This window comes from Pangasianodon hypophthalmus, chromosome 5 (genome assembly GCF_027358585.1).
Source record: "Pangasianodon hypophthalmus isolate fPanHyp1 chromosome 5, fPanHyp1.pri, whole genome shotgun sequence".
NCBI lineage: Eukaryota > Metazoa > Chordata > Actinopteri > Siluriformes > Pangasiidae > Pangasianodon > Pangasianodon hypophthalmus.
The window spans coordinates 26,136,845-26,163,440 of NC_069714.1; the positions used below are offsets into that span (position 1 = coordinate 26,136,845).

The 26,596-nt window shown below is 38.0% G+C and overlaps 1 protein-coding gene across 3 annotated transcripts in view; it reads left to right on the top strand.

Moving 5' to 3' along the window:
• Window positions 1-1,668: 1,668 nt before the first annotated feature.
• cerkl (ceramide kinase-like) overlaps window positions 1,669-26,596 on the top strand; it is an 88,785-nt gene continuing 63,857 nt past the window's right edge. The window contains exons 1-2 of one of the 3 annotated variants that reach the window (XM_053234022.1): window positions 1,669-2,228; window positions 25,840-26,076. In XM_053234022.1, the coding sequence (XP_053089997.1) occupies window positions 1,868-2,228; window positions 25,840-26,076 (598 nt within the window). In that variant the 5' untranslated portion in view covers window positions 1,669-1,867. The remainder of the gene's footprint in view (window positions 2,229-25,839; window positions 26,077-26,596) is intronic. The other 2 variants (XM_026947258.3, XM_026947248.3) reach the window with 2 other exon arrangements.

Sequence of the window (26,596 nt, forward strand, 5' to 3'; positions counted from 1 at the left end):
TCATAGACATAGCCTATATGTGGTTTAGTAATAATGATAATATAGCTAAGATGTAGAGGAGTGTTATTTGAATTGTTTTGAATTATTTTTGCTGATAAATATATGGGGTCGGAGAAATGTTTGTGTAAAAATAATAGCTAATAAGTGATCATCTGTTTACTCTGGGCTGCCACTGAGGAATGAAAGGTTAGTAAAGCCATTAATAAGTGTTCATGGGACTATTTAATTTAAGCAAATTAGATTTGGGGGTCTATATGAAGTTATTTTATTCCCCTGGGAGGCGGTTAAATGAGTTTCCGGGGTTTCATGTTTACACATTTACATTTCGGATGGCTCATAAACCTCCCACTATACAGCTAGCTAACAGCGGCTGCTTTCATCTCTCGCACGAGCCGAGTTTAAAATTGAAAAAATAACGGTCAATTATTTTGAATCTGTTTCAACCGTCCACTAAGGATCATTTCTGTGATTAAAAAAAAAAAAAAAATCTAAAATACTTTTATAAGTTACAATTTTAGATTCTATATAGCCTAACGTACACAATATCCTATATTTAAAGAGTAAAATATAATTAGTAATAAATTATGCTGATACAGAGGGACTGCTTGCTAGCTTTAGCTAGCTAGTTGGTTTGGGCTAAAGCTAAGCGGTAAAATATCGCCTAAATTGTTCTAATAAAGTCATAATGTTAACTAATACATTAGGATATCTACATAGCTATTTAATCTAAACTAACTTTTTTCTAAGTGTAAATTAGGCTAGTTATAATGTTACATAACTAACTAGGATAGCTGGCTAGTCTTTTAGGAAGGGGAAAAAACACCACCAGCTACATAGACATAATTTGTTAAGGTAAATCTATATTACTTATAAAATACGTTTAGGATATCTATATAGCTATATATAATATAACATCATATTTATCTAAATGTAAATTAGGCTAGTTATAATGTTACATAACTAACTAGCATAGCTGGCTAGTGTTCTAGACAGGGTTAACACCACCAACTACACAAACAGATAGCCTATAATTGGTTTAAATAAAGTTATAATACTTATAAATTTTTTTTTAGAATATCTATATAGCTGTATAATATAAACTATAATATTTATCTAAATGTAAATTAGGCTAGATATAGGCTATTAGGCTAGCTGTATACAAACAGATATAATTTGTTTAAGTAAAGTTATAATACTTACAGGATATATTTAGGATATCTATATAGCTGTATACTATATAAACTATATCCTAGTATTGATCTAACTGTAGATTAGGCTAGTCTAGAATTTGGCATCCACTGTTTATGCATTTTGTACATGGTTTTAAATATGTGTGCATTTCCGAAAGATTAAATTAGTCAGTCTTTCACAGTACTGGTGTCAAAAAGAAGCTATTTTGTATTAAGAATATCTGACTGTTGACTTATTTACTCATAAATCATCATAAATCAGTCTTAAATACTGGTAAACAAGTAAAGTGCAAGCGAATGGTTTGAACCCTGTACTAGGCTAATTATGATATTATGAAAGTTATCTAAGGCCTACTAGGCTGAAGGGGTTTAATAATAATAATAATAATAATAATAATAATAATAATAATGATGATGATGATGATGATGATGATAGTGTAAGAGCAGGCTTGTATGTGGGATGAGGAAAGAAATGGAAAAATTTAATAAAGTTAAGTGATTTATTGAAGCGCGTGCCCGCGTCCGTAGCCAGGACTACTTAGCGGGTACGCGCGCCACCGGAGGGCTCCGGCCATGGCGGGAGCGCGCACGCCCCGCTGATTAACAGCACAGCACAACACCGGGGCAAACTGCGGCGCGAAAAGCCAACTAGTGCTGCTGGATGTTACATTTGAAACATGTTTGAATCCCCGGGGAACTCGATAAATGCCCTGCACGCGTGGTCGGAGAGCCGAGAGGAGTTAGAGGAGAAGAAGCAACCGGTGTCCGAGTCTCCTCCGGTTCCAGGAAACCGCGTCAAGGCGAAGAAGAAAAGGAGGAAACAGCAGGAAGAGCAAGAAAGTGAGAAACGCTCCGTCTCAGCGTCTCAGCTCCTCTGCCCCGAGCAAGCACTTTCAGTTCACGGAAGAAACGAAAAGCCCGGTAACGGGAGCGAACCGATTGTAAGAGGAATCTTTCAGATCGGTAAGAAGAGCCACGACGTGATTCTCACGGCCACGCGGGTCACGTGGACGCGCATCCAGCCCGAGAGCCCTACAGGTAAGCAGCACACGGCGTGTTGTTCTGTGGTTACCATGGCTACGGTGTGGAACTTCTTGCATTTAAACAGGGGTGTGTTTTTTTTCCCCCACTGTGTTTGTAAGATCATTGTACTCAGTGCACAGGGTGCTCGGAAGTATTTTTTTCTTTTCTTTATTATTGACACTGAACAAGTTAACTAATCGTGACGCAATTATTGACGTTTCTCAATATGGCGGACCTGGTTCCATTTCCGGTCCACTTAAAGTTTGGTCACTGAAAGGCAAACACAAATACACTTGACTGGTTAAAGGTGCAATAGTCAATATTTTCCATTTCTTACTAGTACAAATAATGTGGAAAATTATATAGAAATGTCATGTCTCAGAACAAGTGTATTACGAAGCTGTAAAAAAAAAAAAGAAAAAGGAAAAACAGTTTGGAAACCTGGCTTCCGGTCCGGAATTTTGTTTGTATTTGGATTGGCTGCTTGTCAGTCATTTTGTAGACACGCCCCCAGCGCCCCTTTACATCCTCATAAACATTATGAGGAGAAGTTGTGTGTTTATAGAGTTGTAACTCGGGTTTCCAGCAGCTGAATGTCTGATTGCGATTGAAACTGGTATCATGACAGTCTTTGCTAACTGTAACTCTAGTTAGCATGCTAACTCTTTTGGAACCACTGTTAAGTTTTGGGGGCGGAGCTCAATGAGAAAAAATAAAATAAAATAATAAATTCAAAGCTTATCTTCTCAACTCCACCCATTTAACACCCATTTAGAGAACTTTTCCCCCCATAAACCTTACCTAATGTACCTTTAAAGTCGTAAAAACACTGTTGCTAGGCAACTGGGAAACATAAGGTTAACCATTTAGCTAGCTGTAAATCTTTAAAGCAAACTATTTCTGCGTCTCAAATCTCATATTCTGCGTCCTAAATAGTACCCGAGATTAGAATTAGTGCGTCCCAAATCGTAGTAATATTGAAATGAGGATCTCGGAGGTACCCGGATGATCTAGCATCTCTGGTAGAGTTTTGAAGTGTGGATCCTTGGACACTTTTTCAGCTAATATTACCCACAACTCCTTGCGCGAGGGAGGAGTTTTGCGACGGTTTGCTTCATTGAGTTCGAGGACGCATTTCAGAGAGGAGTAAAAGAAATGTGGAAAAATAAATCAAGGGAATGGTAAACTGATGGTAAATGATATAGTATAAATTATAAGGAATAATGAATGAAGAAAAGCAGAAATGCAATGAGGAGTTTGTTTACGGTGACGGTGTGCGTAACTAGGCAACAACGTTCTCTTCCGTCATATGACGTGTTAGTTAGTATGTCCCAGTACTTACATACTCTTTTGCTGCACACTTAAAAGTATGTACTTTTCGAGTACATACTTTCGATGCATAGTACGAGTAGGCGAATTGAGACGCAGCTTATGTAAATTCAGAAACGTGAAACGTGACAAAAACATCATCAAGAAATACCAATATTTCTTGAAGTATTTTAGGTTCCACCAAAACACCACCATGGGTTCCAATGTGTTAAGAAACATCAACACCATCAACATGGTTTCCCATCGGTTCTGACTGTTCCCACTGTTTTTATACCTTATACCACAGTGCTCGATTCTGATTGGTCAGAAAATGTTGATTGATTTTCTATAACAGCAGCTCTGACAATAGTTCCGATTGCAGTGTTTCAAATATGTGAATCTATAATAATATGTTATCTATAGTGTCAACGTTCACAGGCACTTATATCACGGATACTCCACATCAGCAGATTAAAAAAATGCGTGTAATCATCGATATGGTGAAGTTTTATGTGAGGAGATGTTTGTTTAGCATTTTGGGAAGGGTTTTCTCCAGTGATAGCGTCTAGTTTATGGTTTCAGACACAAAAAAGTCTTCAGGACAGAGGAAAACAGATATAACATGATTTATTTTCTTTCTTTGCTTGAATCATTCCTCAACAGAGAAAAAGTATTAGCATTGACAAATAGCTGTGGTAACAGAGGAATAAAACACTTCAGGACATGACATGCTGTTATAGGAAAATAATCAACATCGGGGTGATAACAGTAACACCACTTGTCATTAGGCTGCATCATAACACTCAGTCATTGATTGATTATTTTCCTATAAAAGCACACCCCCAAGTGTTTCACTCCTCTTATACTACAGGAATTTGCCAATGCTAACTAATTTTTTTATTTATTAAATAATGATATGTCATATTTCTTATTCATTTATAGTTATGTTCAATGTTGTGGAATATCCATGAAAAAAGTTAGTTCCTTTTATCACTCATCTCCATTTCCTCATCATGTACTAGCTAGCTAAATTGTTAGCCTCACTAGAACTAGTGTATTTTTCTAGTGTTTTGTTCTGTTTGTAACTTGGGTTTCTCACCTGCACAGTGTAATGAACCAGGAGTTTTGGTGTTCGAAGCTTGCTTTGTGGTTTTGCACTAGTGTTGTGAGGTAATGTAGCTAAAAATAAGGGAAACTTATAGCTAGCAGTTTAGCACTTTACAAACCGCATGCTAAATCATGACACGCTTGCCTCAAAGTTGTGTTGAGCAGTTTAGTAAGTTAAAACGGAAATGCTCATGTAATGTCTGACACCATATGACACTTTATTATTTTTAAAAATGAACTAAAGGAAGTTAGAGAGATAAATAAAGTAGTCCAATTCAATTGAATTTTATTTGTATAGCACTTTTAACAATGGACATTGTCACAAAGCAGTTTTCAGAAATAAATGCAAATTAAATTAAATCAAAATAAATTGTAAATAGGTGAATTTATCCCTAATGAACAAGCCAGAGGCGACAGTGGTGAGGAAAAACTCCCTGAGACGACATGAGGAAGAAACCTTGAGAGGAACCAGACTCAAAAGGGAACCCATCCTCATCTGGGTGTTAACGGATAGCACAATTATAAATAAATCCCTTCTATAACTGTGTACTTTTTAAACCGCAGTCACCTTGTTCCTCATTACGGATTGAGACTCAGGTAGAAGGCGTGGTCTAAAGGATGAAGGTGAAATTGAATGCGAGAAGATAATATAGTTTCAAATTTGTTTTGTAAATTAACTTTTTATCTTAATCTGCTATTTTGTGAAACTGTGTATGTTCAAGTGGTGATACTGAGCCAAACAATGTCCTTAAGGCTCAAGGCTACTAATCAGAAGGTTGTGAGTTCAAGCCACAGCAGGCCCTTGACCCGCATCTTCTCTAGGGGCACTGAGTCATGACTAACCCTGCACTCTGACCCCAGCTTTCTAACTAGTTGGTATGATATGAAGACAGAATTTTCACTGTATTGTACTATAAAGGCTATCTTTTTCATCATCTTCTTCTTTCAGGGTAAGTAGGTGATGATTTATACATGCATCGTGCACTGTGCTAATCATTACCAGTGTATTATCGGTTTAGAACGTACTCGCTAAGCTGTTTGGCTAGAAGAAAACGAGTACAAAGATTTTGAACAGCGAGGTTCAGGTTACACTGCAGCTGATGTCTACAAGAGCCTAGCATGCATTATTTTGAATACCTGTGCTCAACTGTAAATCTGGGGTTTGCTTGCATCATCTAATAAATACTCAAAGAAATAAGTAAATGCAGGCGCTTTATATAAATATATACACTCATCAGCCACTTTATTAGGAACACCTGTACACCTGTTCATTCATGTAATTTTCCAGCAATGCAGTGGATGAAATCATGCAGATACGGGTCAAGAGCTTCAGTTAACGTTCACATTAGAATGGGGAAAAAATGTGAACTCAGAGATGGTGGCGTGTCTCTAGGGTTTATATACCATAATGGTGTGAAAAACAAAGTGACAAAGTGTGAGAAGCAGTTCTGTGGCTTGAAACGCCTTGTTGATGAGAGACGTCAGAGGAGAATGGACAGACCGGTTTGCACTAACATGAAGTTTACGGTAACTCGAATAACAACACTTTACAACCGTGGTGAGCAGAAAAGCATCTCGGAATGTAGAATGCGCTGAACCTTGAGGTGGATGAGCTACAGCAGCAGATGATCACATCAGGTTGCGCTCCTGTCAGCCAAGAACAGGAATCTGAGGCTACAGTGGGAAGAGGAACACAGAAACTGGACAGCTGAAGATTGGTAAAAGACCAGGTGATAAACATTGACTTGAAAAACGTGTGCATACAGTGATGTGCTTTCCAAGTCAATATGTGTTTTAATATCATATCTATAACTCAGGAAGTGCACATTAGCACAGTTTTGGTTGCTTAAGTTATATTATGTAACATTCAATATGATAGTGCATATGGTGATTGGAGATACAGGATTGATGAAACAGGCTGGCTGGGGGGAAAAAAAAGCGGGAAGTCAGTGCTGCCAAGAAGTCATGTGTGACAGATGTGCTGGTAATAGATTCCGGCCGATTGTTGTGGCCACCTAAAGTAGAGCATCTGTCAGTCTTGTGGACATTTAGCAAATGTCCAAGTAAATGATACTCAAAGCGACCATCTGCATGACTGCACTGAGCACACAAACATATGACTCTTTTCGCAGGGCTCAGATTAGTGTCATTCGCAATGGGGTTCACTCGTGTTTTGGACCAGTCTTATATTTCTGGACTGATTTGACATATTTGGCTCAGAATAGTTTTGTAATTAGCCTATCTATTTTTAAAAAAAAACTGTACATGGAAGAGTATGTGGGAGTCACTCATCAACAAAGTAAGATATTTGAGTTAATTTTAGCATCCAGAGCTACTCATGGTTTTGTTTTTGACAATTTTTGTCATGAAAAATATGTATAGCAGGGAATTTAAATTCATTGGATCTCTTATAATCCCAAGCACATACAATAATTTCTGAATTCTTGTTGTGCAACAGTATATCAGCCAGATAAAGTGTCACCACAAGTGTTATATTTTTGCAGTAGAATATTTTCAGTCAGCCACCTGGAGTAATGCAGTTCAGATAAGTGTTTTCTTAGCAGCTGTTAGTGTATGGGATTAGATTTCTGTCATGTATCAAATATAATTTTTCATTTGGATTTGTCCCTCTCAGTAATTAGAAAAAGTGTCAGGACTTCTGGCCGGTCTTAAATCCAGTCCAATCTGATCCACTTACTCGGATGCTCTTTTCATAGTCCAGGAGAATTATAAATATTAAACATGTCGAATATTTCTGACTCAGTGTCCTGTAGTATTTGGGATGCCAACTGTCTCATATAAAAATTAAAATTAGATTTTTTTTCAACAGGAAATGTGGCTTTAATACTAATAATTAATAAAGATGATATCGGTGAGCTTTGTTCCTAAATTAAACTGGAAAATAAAGTCTGAAACAGGTGAAACTAACAAAATTCATGTATAAAAGACCAGTGACCTAACCTGAACAGAAATCATCAATATTTACAAACATGGCAGCTAGCCTGTAGCTGTCGTTTATAGGGACAATATTCATGTTTTAGTTCCATTTGAACTCGCAGTAGTATCTGTGCTTGTTTCGATGATTTGGACCTGTGTGATTGGACATCCAGAGAAACCACTTCCCATTTCGATTTCAGAGCTCAGAGAGGAAATATAACACGCACATCACGGCTAATGAGCCATTGACAAACCCCTTCATATCACGATCAGCCATGATGTTATACTTTGGTTGCAGTTTTTGTGTAGACACATCAAAGTCTGCTCATGGAAGAAGGGAATGAAAGAGAAATAGAAAAGCGGTTTGGCCCACTTAAGCTCGGCAGCCAGTACTTTCTTAATCAGTGATCCAAGCTAATGTTATTAAGCCAGCACTCTCATTACACAGAAAGCATCCATCTAATAACCCCCTATGGCCTTTACCAAATGCTCTCATGAAACTGCCAGAAAATGGCAGCACGATGCCGAGATGCTGCGCTTCTCTATTTGACACTCGTGCGATTGTTTTCTTGCCTGGGGGACGGAAGATTTAAGCCACATCCTTGATCTCTGAACAGTCTGAAGAGTGCTTTTATTTTATTATATACATCAAATGTCATGTAAATGCCGCATCACATTAGATGATTGCGATGTCGTGAGTCGTTCTCCAGTGTCTGTATTAAAAAAAAAAAAAAAAAAAAAAAGGCAATGGATGTGTTTCAAATAGGCCTCTCATGTCATTTTTTGAATGTCAAGTACTTTACACAAATGTAGCAGGAATATCATTTTATTTCTAAAATGGCTGGAACTTTTTGAAGAAATCCTGTGGCAAAAGACGTAGTCAAGTAGTCAAGATGTGTTAAGTATCTGACTTTGACACTACAGCTATGAGACTAATGTAGTGAGTGTATTTCTCCCAAAATTGTTTGCATAAATACACACCCCAAATCTTTCTATGATGCTTACTTGCTTCAAACAATATTGTTAAGATATACAGTATGTGCATACTTTATTAACGTTGACATAGGGCCGCCTTCTTTTACAGCTCCTCTTTTAAACTTTTGGTATAGGTTGGATCTGAACTGTGGAATTATAAGAAACTTTAGTGAGGAAATAAGTCAAGATGGTATGATTTCTTTTCCGATACCGATACTGATGAGTATCAGCCAATATCCATACTCATCCGAAGCTTTAAAAGTAGTTTTTAACTAAAGCACTTAACATACATACATAGCTAAAAAGATGACTTGCACAAAACCGCAGCTTTCACACAAAAATCACTTTACATTGTATTGCAAATATAAAAAATATAATAAACTATAAGGTATAAATATAATAAAATTAATCTCAGCCAAAAAAAAAAAATACAGTCATATCTCTTTATATGTAAACATTTCCAGTTCCAAAAATCTTTTCCATTTGTTACAGGATTGGATCAAATTCATTCGTTTTATCTGATTCACTATTTTTTCACGATCCTGAGCTTGGGTATCAGATCGATGCCATCTCTAGAAAAAAGTCAGTCTGCTTGACCAAGATGGCTGCTTTTACAGTGTTCAGCTAAAAGCTAAGAGTGTTACAGTTTGAAATTTTCACTGTATGATAACTTTGTCTAAATATATTATAGTTTCATGGTTTTAATTGTCCATTTAAAAAACATACAATTTTATTACAAGATCTTTGCCCATGCTTGTAATATACAGGGTGTCTGAAAACTCAATAACCAATGGGTAATATGTCGATCCTAATATGTTGAGCAAAATCCACGCAAAATGCTCACAGCGTGAGGGTGAATATGTAAAGCATATGCTGTAATACAATTAATAACTACAAAATTACGTATATGTAGTTTTACTCTCATTGGTTCCTGATTTTCTTAGGACACCCTGTATAACAAAAAACCAAAAGGAAACAAAAAGATCAAATCACCTAATTGTTTGTCTTTCTTAAAAAGATTTTTTCCTGAGAAAGATATTCCATAGTGTATCACTGTCAGTATTTATCACATTGTTGTTATAAGCTGAAAGAGAAAATCTAGCTAGTGTTTCAGTGTACAGCACACCTTAGCCAGAAAATATAGTTGTTTGGTTTAGTTCTGTCAGCAATACCATGTTTTTCTGTGCATTTGATAGCTGTGTATGATGAAGTTAGGAACATGCTAGGACTGGAAGCAGAGATAGCAATGTAACGTATATAACAGTAATGGATTACACAGCCGAAGGGTTTTCAGTGTAGTCTGCGTCCACTGTGCTGAAAAACGGAGGTTGCTGGAGTGTGATTTAGGGTGTGTCCAGAGGGAGGGAGTCTCCATGTTTTTGGGAAATCACAGCTGGACACAAAACTGGATGAAAACCACTAGAGTAAGAAACATAGAAAATTAAACGGATAGACTGTAATTGACATGCATTTTAAGTGGTATTTTAAGTAGTAAAAATTCAATGGTGAGGTAACTGTCCAATCAGACACTGTGACAAACCGTGACATTGTACCAACCCTACTACACCGTGAAAGCTTTGGTCAGATTTATTGATTAAGCTGTGTCCTGTAGCAGACATTTTATTACTTGTTAGCTACATTAGCCACAAAGCTAAACAAGAAAACATTACACACCAAACACTATAGGGCCAAAAGTATGTGGACACCTGACCGTCACACTCATATGTGATTCTTCCTCAAACTGTTGCCCCAAAGTTGAAAGCACACAATTGTATAAAATGTCTTTGTATGCTATAGTTTCACAATTCCCCTTCACTGGAACCAAGAGGCTGAAACCTGTTCCAGCATGACAGTGCCCCTGTGCACAAAGCGAACTCCATGAAGACATGGTGTGTTAAGGTTGGAGTGGAAGAACTCGAGTGTCCTGCACAGAGCCCTGACCTCAACCCCACTGAACACCTTTGGGATGAACTGGAACACCGACTGAACCCCAGACCTCCTCACCAACATCAGTGCCTGACCTCACTAATGCTCTTGTGGCTGAATGATCACAAATCCCTACAGCCACGCTCCAAAATCTAGTGGAAAGCCTTCCCAGAAGAGTGGAGCTTATTATAACAGTAATGGGGGACTAAATCTGGAATGGGATGTTCAACAAGCACATATGAGTGTGATGGCGAGGTGTCCACAAACTTTTGGCCATATAGTGTATGTCTTGAATGAGTGACTACTTTTGAGATAGGGAATTTATATTTATTATTATTATTATTATTATTATTATTATTATTATTATTTACCAAACTATACCCCCTATATTTTCATGTGCAAATATTTAGAAGGCTTTTCTCTCTGTTGCTCAGATGTAGCTGATCGCTATTTAAAGGATCGTCTGTGATAATATATGGCATCCTGTCGTGCATTGTTATAGCTAATTTGCCATATAATTCACTGCCAGGCTTCAGCTAATCTCCCAACGAAGGGAGCGCAGAATGCAGCATTGTCTCACTGTCATCCCAAGAGACGGTGTGGTGAAGAAGTAGCCGAGTTTGGAGGGATTTTTTCGTGTGAACCGTAGGGCTTATTTAAACTCTGCATCCTTTAGGGTGTTAAGCAAGCAGCCAAGCATGTTTGGTGCTTGTTGGCAGCTCGGAACAGAGGCTGTGGTGAGATGGTCCGAATCGAGAGATCGAGCACTGAGGCTGAGCTCAATCCCAGCAGAGAGGAGTGCACTGGAGGGAGGGAATGTGCTGGTAGAGGGAGCTTTGGGTTTGACTTTTTGAACCCTGAATTTGTTTAGCTTTGGCCTTGGCGCGTTTTCACTCCACCACAGGATGACCGAGAGCTCTGATCTGCTCTAGTAGCTCACGCCTCCGGAATACACAGTTCACACTGATCATAGTGGGTTCGTGCTCTCTGTGGCCCCTCTGTGTGTGTGTCTGTGTCTCTGTCTGTGTGTGTGTGTGTGTGTGTGTGTTGCTCTGACTCTGACTGCAGTCTCCACAGACTGATATCCACAAGGCTTTGGGGGCTACACTCAACACAGTGGAGTGTTTTTTTTTTTTTTTTTTATTTCTTCAAGCTGCCCTTGTGATTTAGAGAGCAGAAAAAAAAACCCTGATGACTAATGCATGTGTGATAAATGCATAGAAATAATTAGTTTAGCATAGTAATTTATGACATCTAAAATATTTAAATTCAGATAAGAAAAACTTCAACACTTAATATGACTGTGATGTTCGTAGCTGTATCTCCGAGCATGTTCCTGTTAAGCCAGTGAACTAAAACATTTCTGTTTTGTTGAAAGCCATATGAACAGCCAGAATAAACCATAGCAAGCATGTTCAGTTGTTTTAAATGTGTTTTTATTTCAGTGCATGATTGTGGTCAGTAAAACCAGCCACAGAAATACCAATATCAAACTCCTTTTTTTCACCCTATGCACTGTTTGTTTAATGAACATCATGACTATCATCACAAAATGTATTGTAATATTTAAAAGCAGTACCATAAAAGTATTAAAAATATGAAGTTCCCCAACAAATTAGATCGCCAAAGTTCTACAGTGGTCTCATATATTGTGCATAGTGCATATATGATCATAAATATAGAACAGCTTTGAGAATGACAGACATTATAGTCTATTTATAATTAAGCACATCGCACGAGCAAGAGTGCGGTTATACTGAAGATCAGCACGGCTTTGGGTTCGGCTTTGGGTTTGCTCCACTAGCGGAAATAGATCCCAAAGAAGCCACACTGACTTTATAGCACTTTGGCTAGCTCACTAGCTAGCTCATATTGATTTGTACATTCCCGTTAAAGGTGCTTCCGGTGAAACTGGCGTCCCTTCTTCCTTTTCATCTTCGTCTGAAAGTTATATTCATGAAAACTACAGTTTGCCATGTCTTCTGATGATGCTGCTAACACTACTGTAGTAACCATTTTGAACTAGGAAGTGGAGATTTACGTAGCGAACACAGACGAGCAGAGTGATATGCTCGGTGAAACATCCCAGTGCGGTTATACGAAATATAGGCACTCTTGGAACGCTGCTCAGCCAATCAGATTAATGGACCTGAACTAACTGTTGTACAAAGTAACATATGCTTGTTATTTTCTTTGAATGTGAAATATTATTCCACATTGATTTTTTTTATGATCGTTACATGCTACAGCTAAAACAGATGGTATACATTAAGACCCTTAAGTCTTTTTTTTTTGTTTGTTTTATAGTGGTACATTTCAAAAATTAGGAGGCTAGACTTCGCTTATGTATAAAAACAAAACAAAACAAAAAACCCCAAAGTACTACTTTTGCTAGAATTTTTTTTTTCTGAGAAATTGTTGACATGCAATTGTTGACTACTACTACTAATAATAATCATAATTGTCATCACCATCAAAATCATAATGTATGTCCTACATTATAAGCCCACTAAAACTAGCTGCTATTAGTTAAAAATTATTCTTCTATAAACCTACCAGCTGTAATTTGACGTTAATGGGATCTATCGTGATGGCTACCGAGTTGGACAATTAAGCTGTCTGTCAGAAAACGTGATGTCTGCAGCTTTAAGAGCTTTAAGATGGACAAAAATAAATCATGTTGTATCTCATAATATGTGTTTCTTATATATATATATATATATATATATATATATATATTATATGCCTATTTTGTATCCTATATGAACCTTAATACCCTGCTGTCTGACTTCGGAGCAGAGCAACACACCGTCTTTCTCTGATGCATCTTAGCTTCCCTTGTTCATGCTGCCAAACAGAGATCGCAAAACATGAACAGGGGCTTTAATTAATTAAGAAAATGAAACCAGGGCGTCTTCGCTATAAATGAATTCGTAAGTATCTTTGCTGTTGTTCACTACAGAGCACATGCACACAAAGTTTATATAATTTTATGCCAATTTTATCATTAGTTAAAGCGAATAACTCTTATTTATTAGCTAGCTAGGTTATTAGCTAGTCCCGAATTCAGTTTTGCAAGCATCCTGACTTTGTTAATGCATAATTAATCATAAAAAATTGATTAAATGCTAAAGCTAGTGACTAGCAGTGACAGCCGAGTTATAAACAGCTTCTGGTATTTTATTTTTAAACTCTTTGGGGTGCTTTCTTGGTATTTAAACAAACAAAACGATTAGGAAACGTGAGCTAAGGAACTGTCTACTCTTGGTTATTATTGGTTTGTTCTTGTGTCCGTCAGGGAGACCGTGAGCTGGACTCGCATACAGAGCAAAGTCCGGTTCATTAAACAACTTACGATGCCAGGCCTGAGCGTTTTCAGCACAACCTGACAACATGCGTTTAGTGTCACGATACACGTGGTCTTTCTGTAGAAACAGATCGTAGAGACACTGTAATCATTCACAATTGAACCTCACCCACCCCTTTAACAGATGTGCCAAATTGACTTGCAGTTTATATAGTTACAATTTTAGCACTGCATTCACGTGATTATTTTATATAGGATATTAGCGCCATAAAACTGCTTCCAGGAACAAATGATTATCTCTGTGCAGAAGCGAAAAGGAAAAAAAGGACTCACAGTAGATTAGGCTGCTATTTTAAGGCCATGCTAATCTTTAGATATTAGCATTGTAGGGATTTTCCATGTCCTGCTTTTCTAATTCCTTTATCCTGTATATCCGTTGTGGACTGGACTGGACTGACTCATTAACGTGAAATTGAAAAACACTATACTTTATTTGTATCACTTCATTTGTTTCCCTTCATTTATACGTGCTAGTTGATAGTTTGGTGATACTTGGGTGATTGGTCCTATTCTAATTTGATTCCTTTTTTTTTTTTTCAGATTTAAAAAAAAAAAAAAAAAATTAATATATTTTCTCTTTGCACTTGTTCCAGAGCAGGTTTTCAGTTTTACTGGGTATATTTCCTCACTCCTCAAGCCTTCACTGACCACAGCAGCACCGGGAGCGTTGCTCCATTTACGTCCAGCCGCACTGTAGGCGCTCTGGGATCATTTTTGATCTCCAAAAGTGACCCGTTTTTATCCCTCCCAGCTCTGAGGACTCTGGTTGACCACAGCGGTCAGGCTTTCCACAAAGGCACTGATGGGATGGGCCACAGATTTCTGAGGCTAATTGCACTACTGAGGTTATATGATCCCATTTCATCGAGGATGAGAGAGAGAGAGAGAGAGAGAAGTGGTGGGGGGGCAAAAGGGAATAAATAAAGAGGAAGGATGGAGAGAGAGGGAAATAGACTGAGTGAGTGATAAAGAGATTTAGCATATTTAGGATCCTATGAAATCTATTTAACCCCATTTTTGTAAAATTTGTCTCTATTTTCAGTTTTCTCCGATTTTTTTCTGAATACGAGCGAGCTGATCCTGTTGCCTGATTTCTGTAGTTTTTTTTGGATGGGGTGGGCGATATGATGAAAATGTCATATCACGATACTCAAAGATGTTTGTATGATAATTGATATGTAATTGCATTTTAAAAAAATCTTGTTTGATGTCATGTCTTCAAAAATGTAGTTATTTTTAATGTTTATATTTAAAAAATAAATATCAATTTTATTTATAACACTGAAAAGCAGGAGAAAAAATGTATTTGTAAAAAAAATCTGTAAAACACTGATCATTTTAATTTTAAAGATTAAGTACAAAACCACCACATCAGCTCCTTCCAATCAGTTTATAATTAATTTTATTGAAAAAAATATTACAGAAAAAAATCAAGGATATCAAGGATGACTCAGAAAAGCATATTATGACGACATGTATCACAATATCAGTATTCGGCATTGTATCAGCTCTGTTGTTTTTGTACTTTTTTTTTTTTTTTTTTTTTTTAAGCGGTAGTCCCATGCATCTATTACACACACACGGTGCATTCTGAGATGCATCAGGTTTGATTAATTCCCTTTAAAGTTAACTCTGTAATGTGTGAAAAGCTGTGCTGTAATTTGAAATCTAGTGTTTTAGAAGTTTGCTGGCTTAGAAAATGTCCCCTTCTGTAAGGGATCTTTAATCTCTTTGTTAATCTCACGTGTATTCATTCTCCTGTAATCTCTCTATCCAGGGTCCAGCAGATGAGAATGGCTTCCATCTCCTAAGGTTTCCTCCCAAGGAAGTCTTTCAGCTTGTGGTCACTCATTAGGGGTCTGTTATTTAGGGCATCTTTGTGATAGCTTTTGTTAAAAGTGCTATAGAAATACGGTTAAAATCACACTGATTTTAAGAAAACGCCAGACAAGCTCATGTTAGAATCCCCAACGCTTGCGCTAAGTAAACACTGCCTGGCAGCGTCCGTCAGCGTAAGCCGATCAGCTGTTTTTGTGTTTGCACTGAACACAGTCGTGGTGAGGGTTCAAAACACTGTGACCCTTCAGCATCGCGCAAAGCAGCAGACAGCGTCACGCTCTAATCGGACACAGGGAACAAACAGACGGTGTCGTCTCCTCTGTTTGCATCCCGGGGGCTTGAAAATACGGCAATATAAAAATGTAAATATTGGGTTTTGGCCTGTGTGTGTGTGTGAGGGAGAGAGAGAGAGTGTGTGTGTGTGTGTGTGTGTGTGTAAGAGTGTGAGTGTGTGTGAATGAGTGTGTGAGTGTGTGTCGGTTCCGTTGGCCTCCGCAGGCACAGGTGGAAAATAAGGCCCTTGACTGCATAGCGGGAACCACATGGCCTCGCTCCACGTGTGGGCGACGAGGGGGCTCTCCGGCCTGGCACGGCCTTCGCGCCTGCTTGGACACGTTTCAAACGGCCGTATTAGTTTGCTGAGCGAAGGGCGCAGTGGGCATCTACAGTAGCCAGCAGGGAAGGGGATGAAACAAAAGAGCACTTCGGCTTTATTTCAGACAGAAGGCCTTGCTAGCTGTCTTCTCTGAGCTACAGCGAATCTCATCACATCACACGCTGAATCATGGGCATTTTGGAAATATGGGAAATGTGATTTTTATAACACTGAACAACACTTTTTAAAATAATATATATATTTTTTTTACAGTAACACATAACTGATTGGCTGCTAACATATTTTTATTTCCAGTGTTTTTTCCCCCACTCCTTTTCTTTAAATAAAAACTGGTTATATCTCCCCATTTTCTTCCCACCTAATAATGATCTTAAAATGAAAATAATCACTTTAAATTCAGACTCCACTACTGAACTTTTTCATCTTTTAATTTTAGATTTTATGGCACTTTATCATCAAACCTAAATGTTTATCTTTTGATGCAATACGGATTTTAATATATATCTTCATTAACAAAGTATCTTTGTATAATATCACCATCTGACCAGCCTCTAGTTTGTAGAATTGATTAAATGTTTAGCGGTTTCTATAAATGTAGGTCATGTGTGAATACTGGTACATTCCTGCAGCTAACGTTTGAGGAACGGTCCTGTACTCCAGACATGGTCTCGGGATTGCACATTTATTTATTTTTCTTCATGCGAACGAGAATTTTCACGAGCAAAGTGGCATAGAAATTGTAAATGATACCAATTTTATTTAAGTGCAATACATATCAGTGCTCTCTCATTATAATTCATGCAAATTTTGAATGTGTTTGATATCTTTTAGGTGTTTAATACAAGATTCGTAGCTCAAATTTGTCCTTTCCAGGAAATTTTCCGAATCGGAAGTGACTCTCCAGGTCAGATGGGATTGAGTGATGATCCAGTAGTGTGAGAGATTGGAGCACTGATCATATTTGCTCATGAATGCTTTTTTGATCTGTACAGCATTCTACAATGTTATTACACATATTAGACCTGTTTATATATTCTTCATTTTATATATACATATATAAAACTATGCTCATTTTAACGGTTCCGATTGTGATTGTGAGAGTGTGGAAGCGATTATCAGCTCACACTCCTGTTTTACTCAGCATGTGGAGTCAGTCCCTTCTGTCCATACGTTAATCGGCCAATGATATGACAGCGTCCTGACACCTCCCCCCCTTCCTCACCGACTTCCTCGGGAAGGAGCGATGCTGCAGGGAAGCTCGCACCCATCTGGAAGCAATAAAGTTTTCTAGAAGAGCGCTTGATTTTATTTAATCTCTCCGTATCATACTGTGCTTCAAATGAAGGGTCGCGCTCATCACGTCAGCAGTAATCAGCATCATGTGTGCAATGGAAGATGACACATAACACACACACACACACACATTCACCAACATGCCAGCGAGGCTCAGTGTATGTTTGGTGCTAAAGTAAAAAATAGCCCAGAGTAGAAAAATATTGTCACAAGAGAAGGTAATACATAGAATTATTGTTAGCTTTTAGTGTTTTAGCGCTAATCTGGAATTATATATGTTGTTATAATCATTGGTGACTTGGTAAAGGCTACAGCTAGTACAGGAAGTTGATGTTTTTTTGGACATTACGGCAATTCCATTTGTTAGCAATGTGACATTTGACCTCGTATTGACTTACAAAGTGTTACTAGTGCACACACTAAGCATCAGTGAGACAGTGTGTGTATCTGGTCATGTGACCTTTCAGATCACAAACCAACCAATATTTAAAAGTAACATATGCATGTACATATTACAAATTTTCAACACACACTGTGAATTATAAAGACCTCTGCAGCCATTATTTATTTATTTATTTATTATTATAACACTGAATAACACAGTTCGATTCAATCCAATCCAATACTTTGAACAAAATTTGAATGACTGAAAAATTATGACTGAAAAGACTCCTTATTTCTTTTTGAATCAAAACAGTGTGAATTTTTGTCTGTAGAAAAACTAAATAAATTACTACAAACAGAGGTTTAATATTGTAAACATGTTCGTACATGTTCACCATGTCACCATTTATAAATTCTCCCAAACGTTTGATTGAATAAACAAAGTCATGACCCAGGCAAAATGAAGGATCGAAACATAAAGATCTCCGTAGCTGCGCCTGAGGCATCATTTTAACTGGAAATAGAGCTCCAAAATTGGCTAAAATGGCCGTAATGCACAGCCTCTTTCTTTGGCACTATAAATCACAGTGGCGCAGGGCTGGTGTCATTTAAAAGCTACTGAAGAACTCTTTTTAACTGTTATAACGTGGTCATGTAAATGTATAACTTATGCTATAATAATGCATGCCAGTCGTTGTGTTCAGGAGTTATTGGTCAGAAAGCTCTCTTTATATTTTACCTCTATGGGTTGCACAGTTTGGGACCTCTAGTGTTCAAACAGTTCAATTGCATCAGATGCATAATTACTAGAAAGCTGAATTCCACAAAAGGAATTGCACTTTCCTATGATGCACAACTTTTCATTTTTGCAATGTGATGCATCATGTCATGATGCTTCGTTACACCCCTACCTTGCTAGCTTGATGGGGAGCTTGCATCTGAATTGAATTACATATTGTCTCTGTATGTGACAGTTATCTATGTAAGATGCAGTTGGCATTCCAGTTCATCCCAAACGTGTTCAGTCGGGTTGAGGTCAGTTGTCCATATACTTTGGGCCATATAGTGTACATTGTGTAATTATGATCAGTATCTTATTCATTATAACAAAGCAGAAGTTACATGATAATAAAGCAGAAAGGTTAGTGGTTGTGTCATGATCAATTTTGGGCAATTTAGAAATGCTTTATAAGTGTTGACTTTTGCAGGAAAGTTCTCTATAATGCTATAAATTCCATATAAATTTTTATAATTTATAGTTTTATATTTAAAATTCAACCCACTGTTCATTTGTTTATTTAACATAAAGAACTGTGGACTTTGAACATTGTTTGTGTGTGTGTGTGAACACGAGTCAGTAATGGCATAGGAGGTACAGCGAGGCACGTTATTGTAGCGATAAGCTCTCAGGAGATGGTGGATCCATGGTGACAGGCTTCGGAGGGGCAGCGGCGTGTTATACGACCTGGTGTGCTAGCAGACGTTCCATATTGATTCGGCCCTTGCAGCCCTTACAGAGAGATGACCCACAGCATATGGTGCCTCTCCGGAGTGAACTTGTGTGCCCTGGAGCACACACACAGACACCAGCACCTAAGCCCCTTCAACCCCCCCCTGACCCTTTTAGCTTCATTCGGATTATCAGAATAGATCTAAGCGCTAAAAGCGGACACATGACCAAAAGGGCAAGGCTTCCAAAGCTAAATATACATTTTCCCACTCTTCTGTCATTCCATACAGATGTCACAGACGCCAATGTTGACCTTTTCCGATGTGGACACTGAGCAACAGGATTCTTGTTCCTCATTAAAGCTCTTCAGCACTGCTTTGCACTAGCTTAACAGTCAAGCCGTGATAGTAACTGGAAGGATGTGAGTTCAAATCCCAGGAGAGCTCATGACTCTTGAGGAAACCTTTCACCCTCAGCTGCTTATTTCCGTGCTAGGATTACAGTTGGAGCATAATCATTTTTATTGCTATAGTCATTTAATTCACTTTATTAATGTTATTTCTGAAAATTCAATATTACGTACAGTTCAGTTGTAGCTGCATTCATTCATCTCTCAGATTTCAGTTGGAAAATCTCTTTGTCTCTTTGACTTCCAGCAGCCAATCAGAGCAAACTACTAGCACCAACTTCTGCTGCTTAATTCTACATTTTTTAATTTGCTTTTATCACAAGTTCCTCGTCCCCTTTCCTCACTTGCTCCTGTCCCCTAACCCTAAATGTAGGCTATACACTCACAATGAGCTTCATTTATCAAGCTAAGTAGGAACTGATTTATTCGTAATTTGTTCTTACGAGTGTTCACACAAGAAATTTGGTATTCTTGAAAATCTTGTAAATTCGGAAAAAACATTCGTATCCTAATCATGCTCCTGAGTGTGTGTAAATTTAGGCATAAGAAGACTAACTAATGTAAACCTTGACATAATTGACTTCAGATCATATCATTAGTTTTATATATGGAATATACTATTAAATTTAAATAGCTTATTTCTTTATGTTTTATTACAGCATTTAGCAGACGCTCTTATCCAGAGTGACTTATTGAAGTCTCTATCAGAAACACATCCTGTGATAACCAGTCGTTTTATATTATTGGCATTAATTAAAGAATATGAAAAATAAAGAAAGCGAGCCAACGCAAACCAAGAAATTAAGACAAATAAAACTAATCAAGCAATTATGACAAAAGAATTGGCGTCGTATAAACACGAAAAGGGCGGGCCGGTCTGTCTGCACAGAGGCAACAAACGCCTTCGTTGACGGAAGATTTAACGCTCTCTTATTATTATTTATATTAAAATTATATCTTATTAAATATTTTTATTTAGTTTTGTGGGCATCACTCCATGCAAACGAGCTGTGTCGGGGACGAGCATTGCACTTTATGGTTGAACAAGATACAAAGAAATTCTGCCTTTTCACAACTTTTGTAAATCCGGCGGAAAATTTTTGTTCGGTTTGGTTACACAAACTTGTACACACAACTTTAGCTAAAAGAACTGATAAATGAGGCCCATTGAACGTCATTCAGAAGTTCAATGTGAACATATAGCCAAGCTGGCAGTGAACATAGTGGGACAGAGTGTGCGTATAAGTACATGTGGTGAACAAGCTCTAAGGTTAAGCTAGTAAGTTTATAAGCTTATGAATTTAGCTACATTTTTCAGAAGCATGGTGCTAATGGGGCTACTTTATAAGTCAGTAAAAAAATAATAATAATAATAAAAAAAATAATAAAGAAAAAAGACCAAATTTGTTTTGCTTACTTTGACTGATTTGTCATTAACATAAGAGGAGATGTCAATCATTTGGAACTAACCCTTCATTTTATGTTATTTTAGTTTTTTTATTAAGATTTTTGTAACTGTCACAAATGCATATGTGATCTTGTTGTCCTCTAAACAAACCTGGTTAGTCCGTATTTCAAACTGACAAACTCACTGACTTGAAAAAACATACAGAGGGACATAGTAGATAAATATTTACATGTGTTTCCGTACTCCTGTGTTCTTTCTAAATTGATGCTACCAGGGTAATGCATGCTATTGCTAGTCTAACAGTTCGAGATCTCATGCAACTTACTAGAAGGTCCTGAGTTCAAATCCCAGCAGAGCCACTGTTTGCCACTTGAAGAAGACCCTTAACCCGTAACTGCTCAGCACTATGCTTGTAGTCTGCCTCTTGTTATAAGTCACTTGAAATAAAAACCCATACCAAAACGAATAACCCTAAATGCAGTAATGCTAATCTGGTGATGTAGCAGTGTGGTTAGTCGCTGAGCAGTAGACCGTCTGCATATTTATAGGTAAATATTTGTTCCCCTGCTAGTTTTCTGTACTGCTGCTGTTGTAAACCGGTGCTTCATAACTCCGGCGATGTCGACCTTTGAGTTTCAGACGCTCAAAAGTGTTGCGCGCGGTACTTTGGTAAGACGCTGAGCAGCTGTATTTTCAGATTGCCTTTTTGCTTTCCTGAACACACAGTTTACTGATGAGTCCACTTTTATGTGTGCACACACTTAGAGCCCATATATCAAAGCTGCAGTTAGATCAGCAGAGGGCCACGTCGGGGGATTCGTTTTGCCTGCGGTCAGCTCGCCGCCTCACCGGCTCGAATGGTTGCATCATTCAGGCCCCTTAAAAAAGCAATGACTAATAATGGAGGCACAAAGTGACTCATGTGATTACAAGACAATGGAGGTATAAAAAAGTGACTGTAAGCAAGAATTAGCAACAACTGAGAGAGACAGAGAGAGAGAGCAAAAACAACCAAAAGAGATGGAAATTTAGAAAGAGAGATTGAAAGACAGTAATAGATGAGAGAGATGGAGCTTCACTGAGATTTTGAAACAAGAGTGGAGCTTAATGTAGACTTAGCCAACCGATTAGCCTTACTTTTCACTAGTTACACTCAATGTAGTTCTTAAAATAAAATACAGATTTTAGTGCAAAATATAACACTTTTCTCAGTTTTAGCTAATAAACTTGGCTACTGATCTTAATTCCACAATAAAATAAACATTAGCTAGCTTGCTATTACTTGTCAGATAGCTACTGCTAAAGAAGCAATATTATCATTAGCTAAGCTAAGAGATATCTGCCAAAGACTAGCCCTAGCAGATGGATAGCATAGCTGTTGTTAAAATATTATATTGTGTAATTAAAACTAGTCTTTATGTTAAGCTGTAGGCTAGTGATATGAAGTTTGTGATCAAATTTACCTTCGGCTCTACTCTAGAAATGCCTGTCACTTAGCAAAATCAGGATGTGTCCTCATTTTCAGCAACACTGACTCGTTTAAAGCTCCTTTGTTCCTCATTTAACCACTAAGGCCACTAATTATGCTCCTCATTAGAAAGACTCTGATGATCTAGACACACTCTCTGTTTCTCTTTTACGCGAAATCTCTCTATCAACCCGAAAACTTGAACATGTGCAGGAGCCGCAACACAATTAGCATCAAGTGGCTAAGTCGCACCCTAATCCCGTTTACGCTCCGCATCAGGCAGATGTGCCAAGATTGATTCAGACAGCGACCTGGCTTACTGTACCGGCCCCGTCCCAATCCCCTTTTCCCTCCCTCTCCCCTCCTTTACGCACCCTCCCTCAGAGCCCTCTCTCTCCCTGTTAAAGACCACGGGCCGGTCTGCGGTTCAGAAAAGCTCTATCGGGAGAGATTATCCCTCATTCTCACTAATGAAATTGACTCCGGGTGTTTTTGTCCCCCGATGAAGGGACACTCTGGAGTTAAATAAATGGAGGGATCGGTGGAGCAGGGGGACGGACGAAGAGGAGCAGATGGTGGCAGGGGTCCTGTGCAGTAATGTGAGAGGCTAGTTAATGTTCTGAAACATGGGGCACGGCCACGGCGCTGCTAATGAAGACGGGCTTTCACATGAGGAAGTGGCGGGAAATGGAAAGACAAATATAGAGAAAAAGAGATGCAAAAAGGACTGTAAAAGGAGTAGAGAGAGAAATTCAGAGATAGAGTTGCTATCTCAGTAATGGGAGAGATGGAGGGTGCTCGAGGGAGAAATAAAGGCACAAAAGAAGAGAAATACAGTGTACACACTATATATACTCACAGGCCATTTTAATAGGAACACCTGCACACCAGTACAATGTATAAGATCATGCAGATACAAGGCAAGAGCTTCAGTTAATGTTCACATCAAACATCAGAATAAGGGAAGAAATGTGATCTCAATGACTTTAACCATAGCATGGCTGTTGTTTTTTCAGAAACTGTTGATCTCCTGGGATTTTCACACACAACAGTCTCTAGAGTTTGCACAGAATGCAAAAAAAGAAAACATTGCAGGAGTGGCAGTTCTGGGGTCAGAAATTCCTTGTTGATGGGAGAGGTCAGAAGAGAATGCCCAGATTGGTTCAAGCTGACAATTAGGCTATAATAACTTATCTATTATCTAATAGGCTATGATAATATAATAATCACTCTTTACAACCGTGGTGAGCAGAAAAGCATCCAAACATGTCAAACCTTGAGGTGGATGGGCTACAACAGCAGTTGACCACATCAGGTTCCACTCCTGTAAGCCAACAACAGGAATAACATATTAAATAACATATTAAACACATTTTATTCTGGAATGCTCCCTTAACATGCATGCCAAGTCACATAACAGAATATAGAGTCTAATATGAGCTTTTTACTGACCCTCAGAAAATGTCTGTACTTTCTTACTTGATTTAACAGGAACGAAGTTGCACACTGTGTCAGTTCATTTAACCCTGCTGAGTTTACAGTGTATTAAACCTTGCCTTGAGCGTTTATTGTGTTTTATGGCTTTGCTTATATGGAGCATACGGCTTTCTGTTAGAGATTTCATTTAGATGTAAAATGGCACGCACAAACAACATTGAAAAACAACATTACCACACTCTGCATGTTGTGTTTCAAAGATAATAAGACTGTTAATGACAACAGAATTGCACCAAGAACGAAGATGCACACTTGAACACGCACAAAAAGATGTGTAAAAGATATATTTACCAGACAATTTTACAATGAAATTTTAGATTTACAGCTTTGTGGTCATATACAAGACATCAGACTTATGGAACAAAACAAGTCTTTTCCATACATTCACCCAATATTTCATTGTGAAACAAACAAGGTTGTAAAATATCATTAAAACTTAGTTCATTAAACTTAAGAATGATGCTGAATTGCGCTAAGCAGAATGGTAATTACGTTACAGTGTTCAGCTACACAATGACGTTTTGCTCATGTTCATAGATTAAACTCTCACAATGTCCTAAACCACATCAGCAAGTCTATATTGACTCTACTAAAGGACTGGAAGAAGTTTAAATTCTAGTGCACACCACATGATTTTAGCCCAGAATAATTTTGAGGATTTGCAACTACACCCCCAGCTCGACGACAGCACATGTAGTATGTACAGTTCAGTGATATATTTTCTCTGATATTTTCAAGCATGTTTAATTTTCTCAGCGATTAATCACATAATGCAAGCCACTCTATGACAAGTAGCAAGAACAGTGCTGAGAAACAACCAGTGAAATTCCAAGTGAAAATCAAATTCATCTTCCATCATGCGCAGCAGATCCCTGAATCCAGTTTATCGTCTGTCTATTAGTTTGGGAGAGCGAGGGCAAAACTCACATAAGCACAGTAGTATTATTTGTCATGGTAGTAACAAATAAAAACAAACATGACATACTTCCTGACACATGTATAAAAATAGCTAATTTTTTGCACTATACCTCCAGTTCTCTTTGCAGAACAGACAATATTCACTGCCTACATCTTCCCAATCAATTTTTACTCAATGTTTTATCCTATTTATCTTTTTCCTGACACAAGTCGTAATAGTTTCATGTTTATTTTTGTGAGAAAGTGGGATTTGGAGATGAGATGCACTTTGGTGGGCATCTTTCCTGAAAAATCATGTAGTGTGTGAGCCTTGTCTATGACCATTTGTTTAGTGTGCACACCCCTACAATAGCGAACAACTGATCACAAGCAATTAAAGTCATCTAGTTTGGGCGGGGCAGCGATTTGGATATTTTGAAAGTCGTGCAGTATTCACTGAGCTTAAAAGATTTTGGGTGAGATAAACTTTTATTATAGGTTTAGCTATGCAGCTCTAGTGCCAAACTAAAAAAACAAACAAAAAAAAGAGTAAATGTCTACCACCAAATATGTGTTTGCTTAGTAACTTGTTTCACAATAAATGTCAGATGTGAAAATGTAAAAATATGATTTTGGTCCATATTGTGGCCTAATAATGAAGGTCCATTGGTGAAGTTCTATACACCGTTTGTTAAAGTAACAATGTGATATAACAATGTACACACGTGTGTATGTGTGTTTGTAGGTGAGTCCTCACAGAAGAAGACTGTAGAGGACTTTGTGGAGCTGAAGGATGTATTCGCAGTGAAGGTGAAGCGACGGCGTTCGGCTGGTCAGCAGAGCGGCGGCACGCTGCTTGGCATCACGTTGTTCTTCTGCAAACGCAAAGGAGCTAAACTCAAAGATGACACCATTCACCTGGACAACCTGAGCGTGGATCACTGCGAAATCTGGTTCAGACACCTCAAAGACATCCTCAATGGTATGGCCACGCCTTCCTGTTTCTCTGTCTGTCTCTTTGTAGATAAAATTACACTGCTGATAGTACAAACTAATGTGAATGGTTTTATTTAATTTCTTTTTTTTATATGAAAGCAACATCACTTAGGTGATTAAAAGCCTCACCTCCCTCACAATGGAAAAGCAAACTCAAACTATCAGCACATTTTTTTTTTATTTTTTTTTTATTAAGCTTCTTACCCTGACATAGAGAGGCTTTATCTAGGAGCTGCTGAGGTGCACTTTTTATTGCATCATGCAAACATTAACACAGCAAACACTGCCCACGCTTTCAGCTTTATTACGTTTGCCGACAGCGATTGAACGCGGACAAGGAAAGGTTTACTCGACCCACTAATGAATTTCAGGCAGTGTATCACAAGTAAATGATTTCTCAGGTACGAGTCATGCAACTCAAAATGACGCCTCATAAATGTCAACATGTCTGCTGCTGGGTGTATGACCTGCTCTTCAGGCATGTGACGGTGATTTTTATATATATA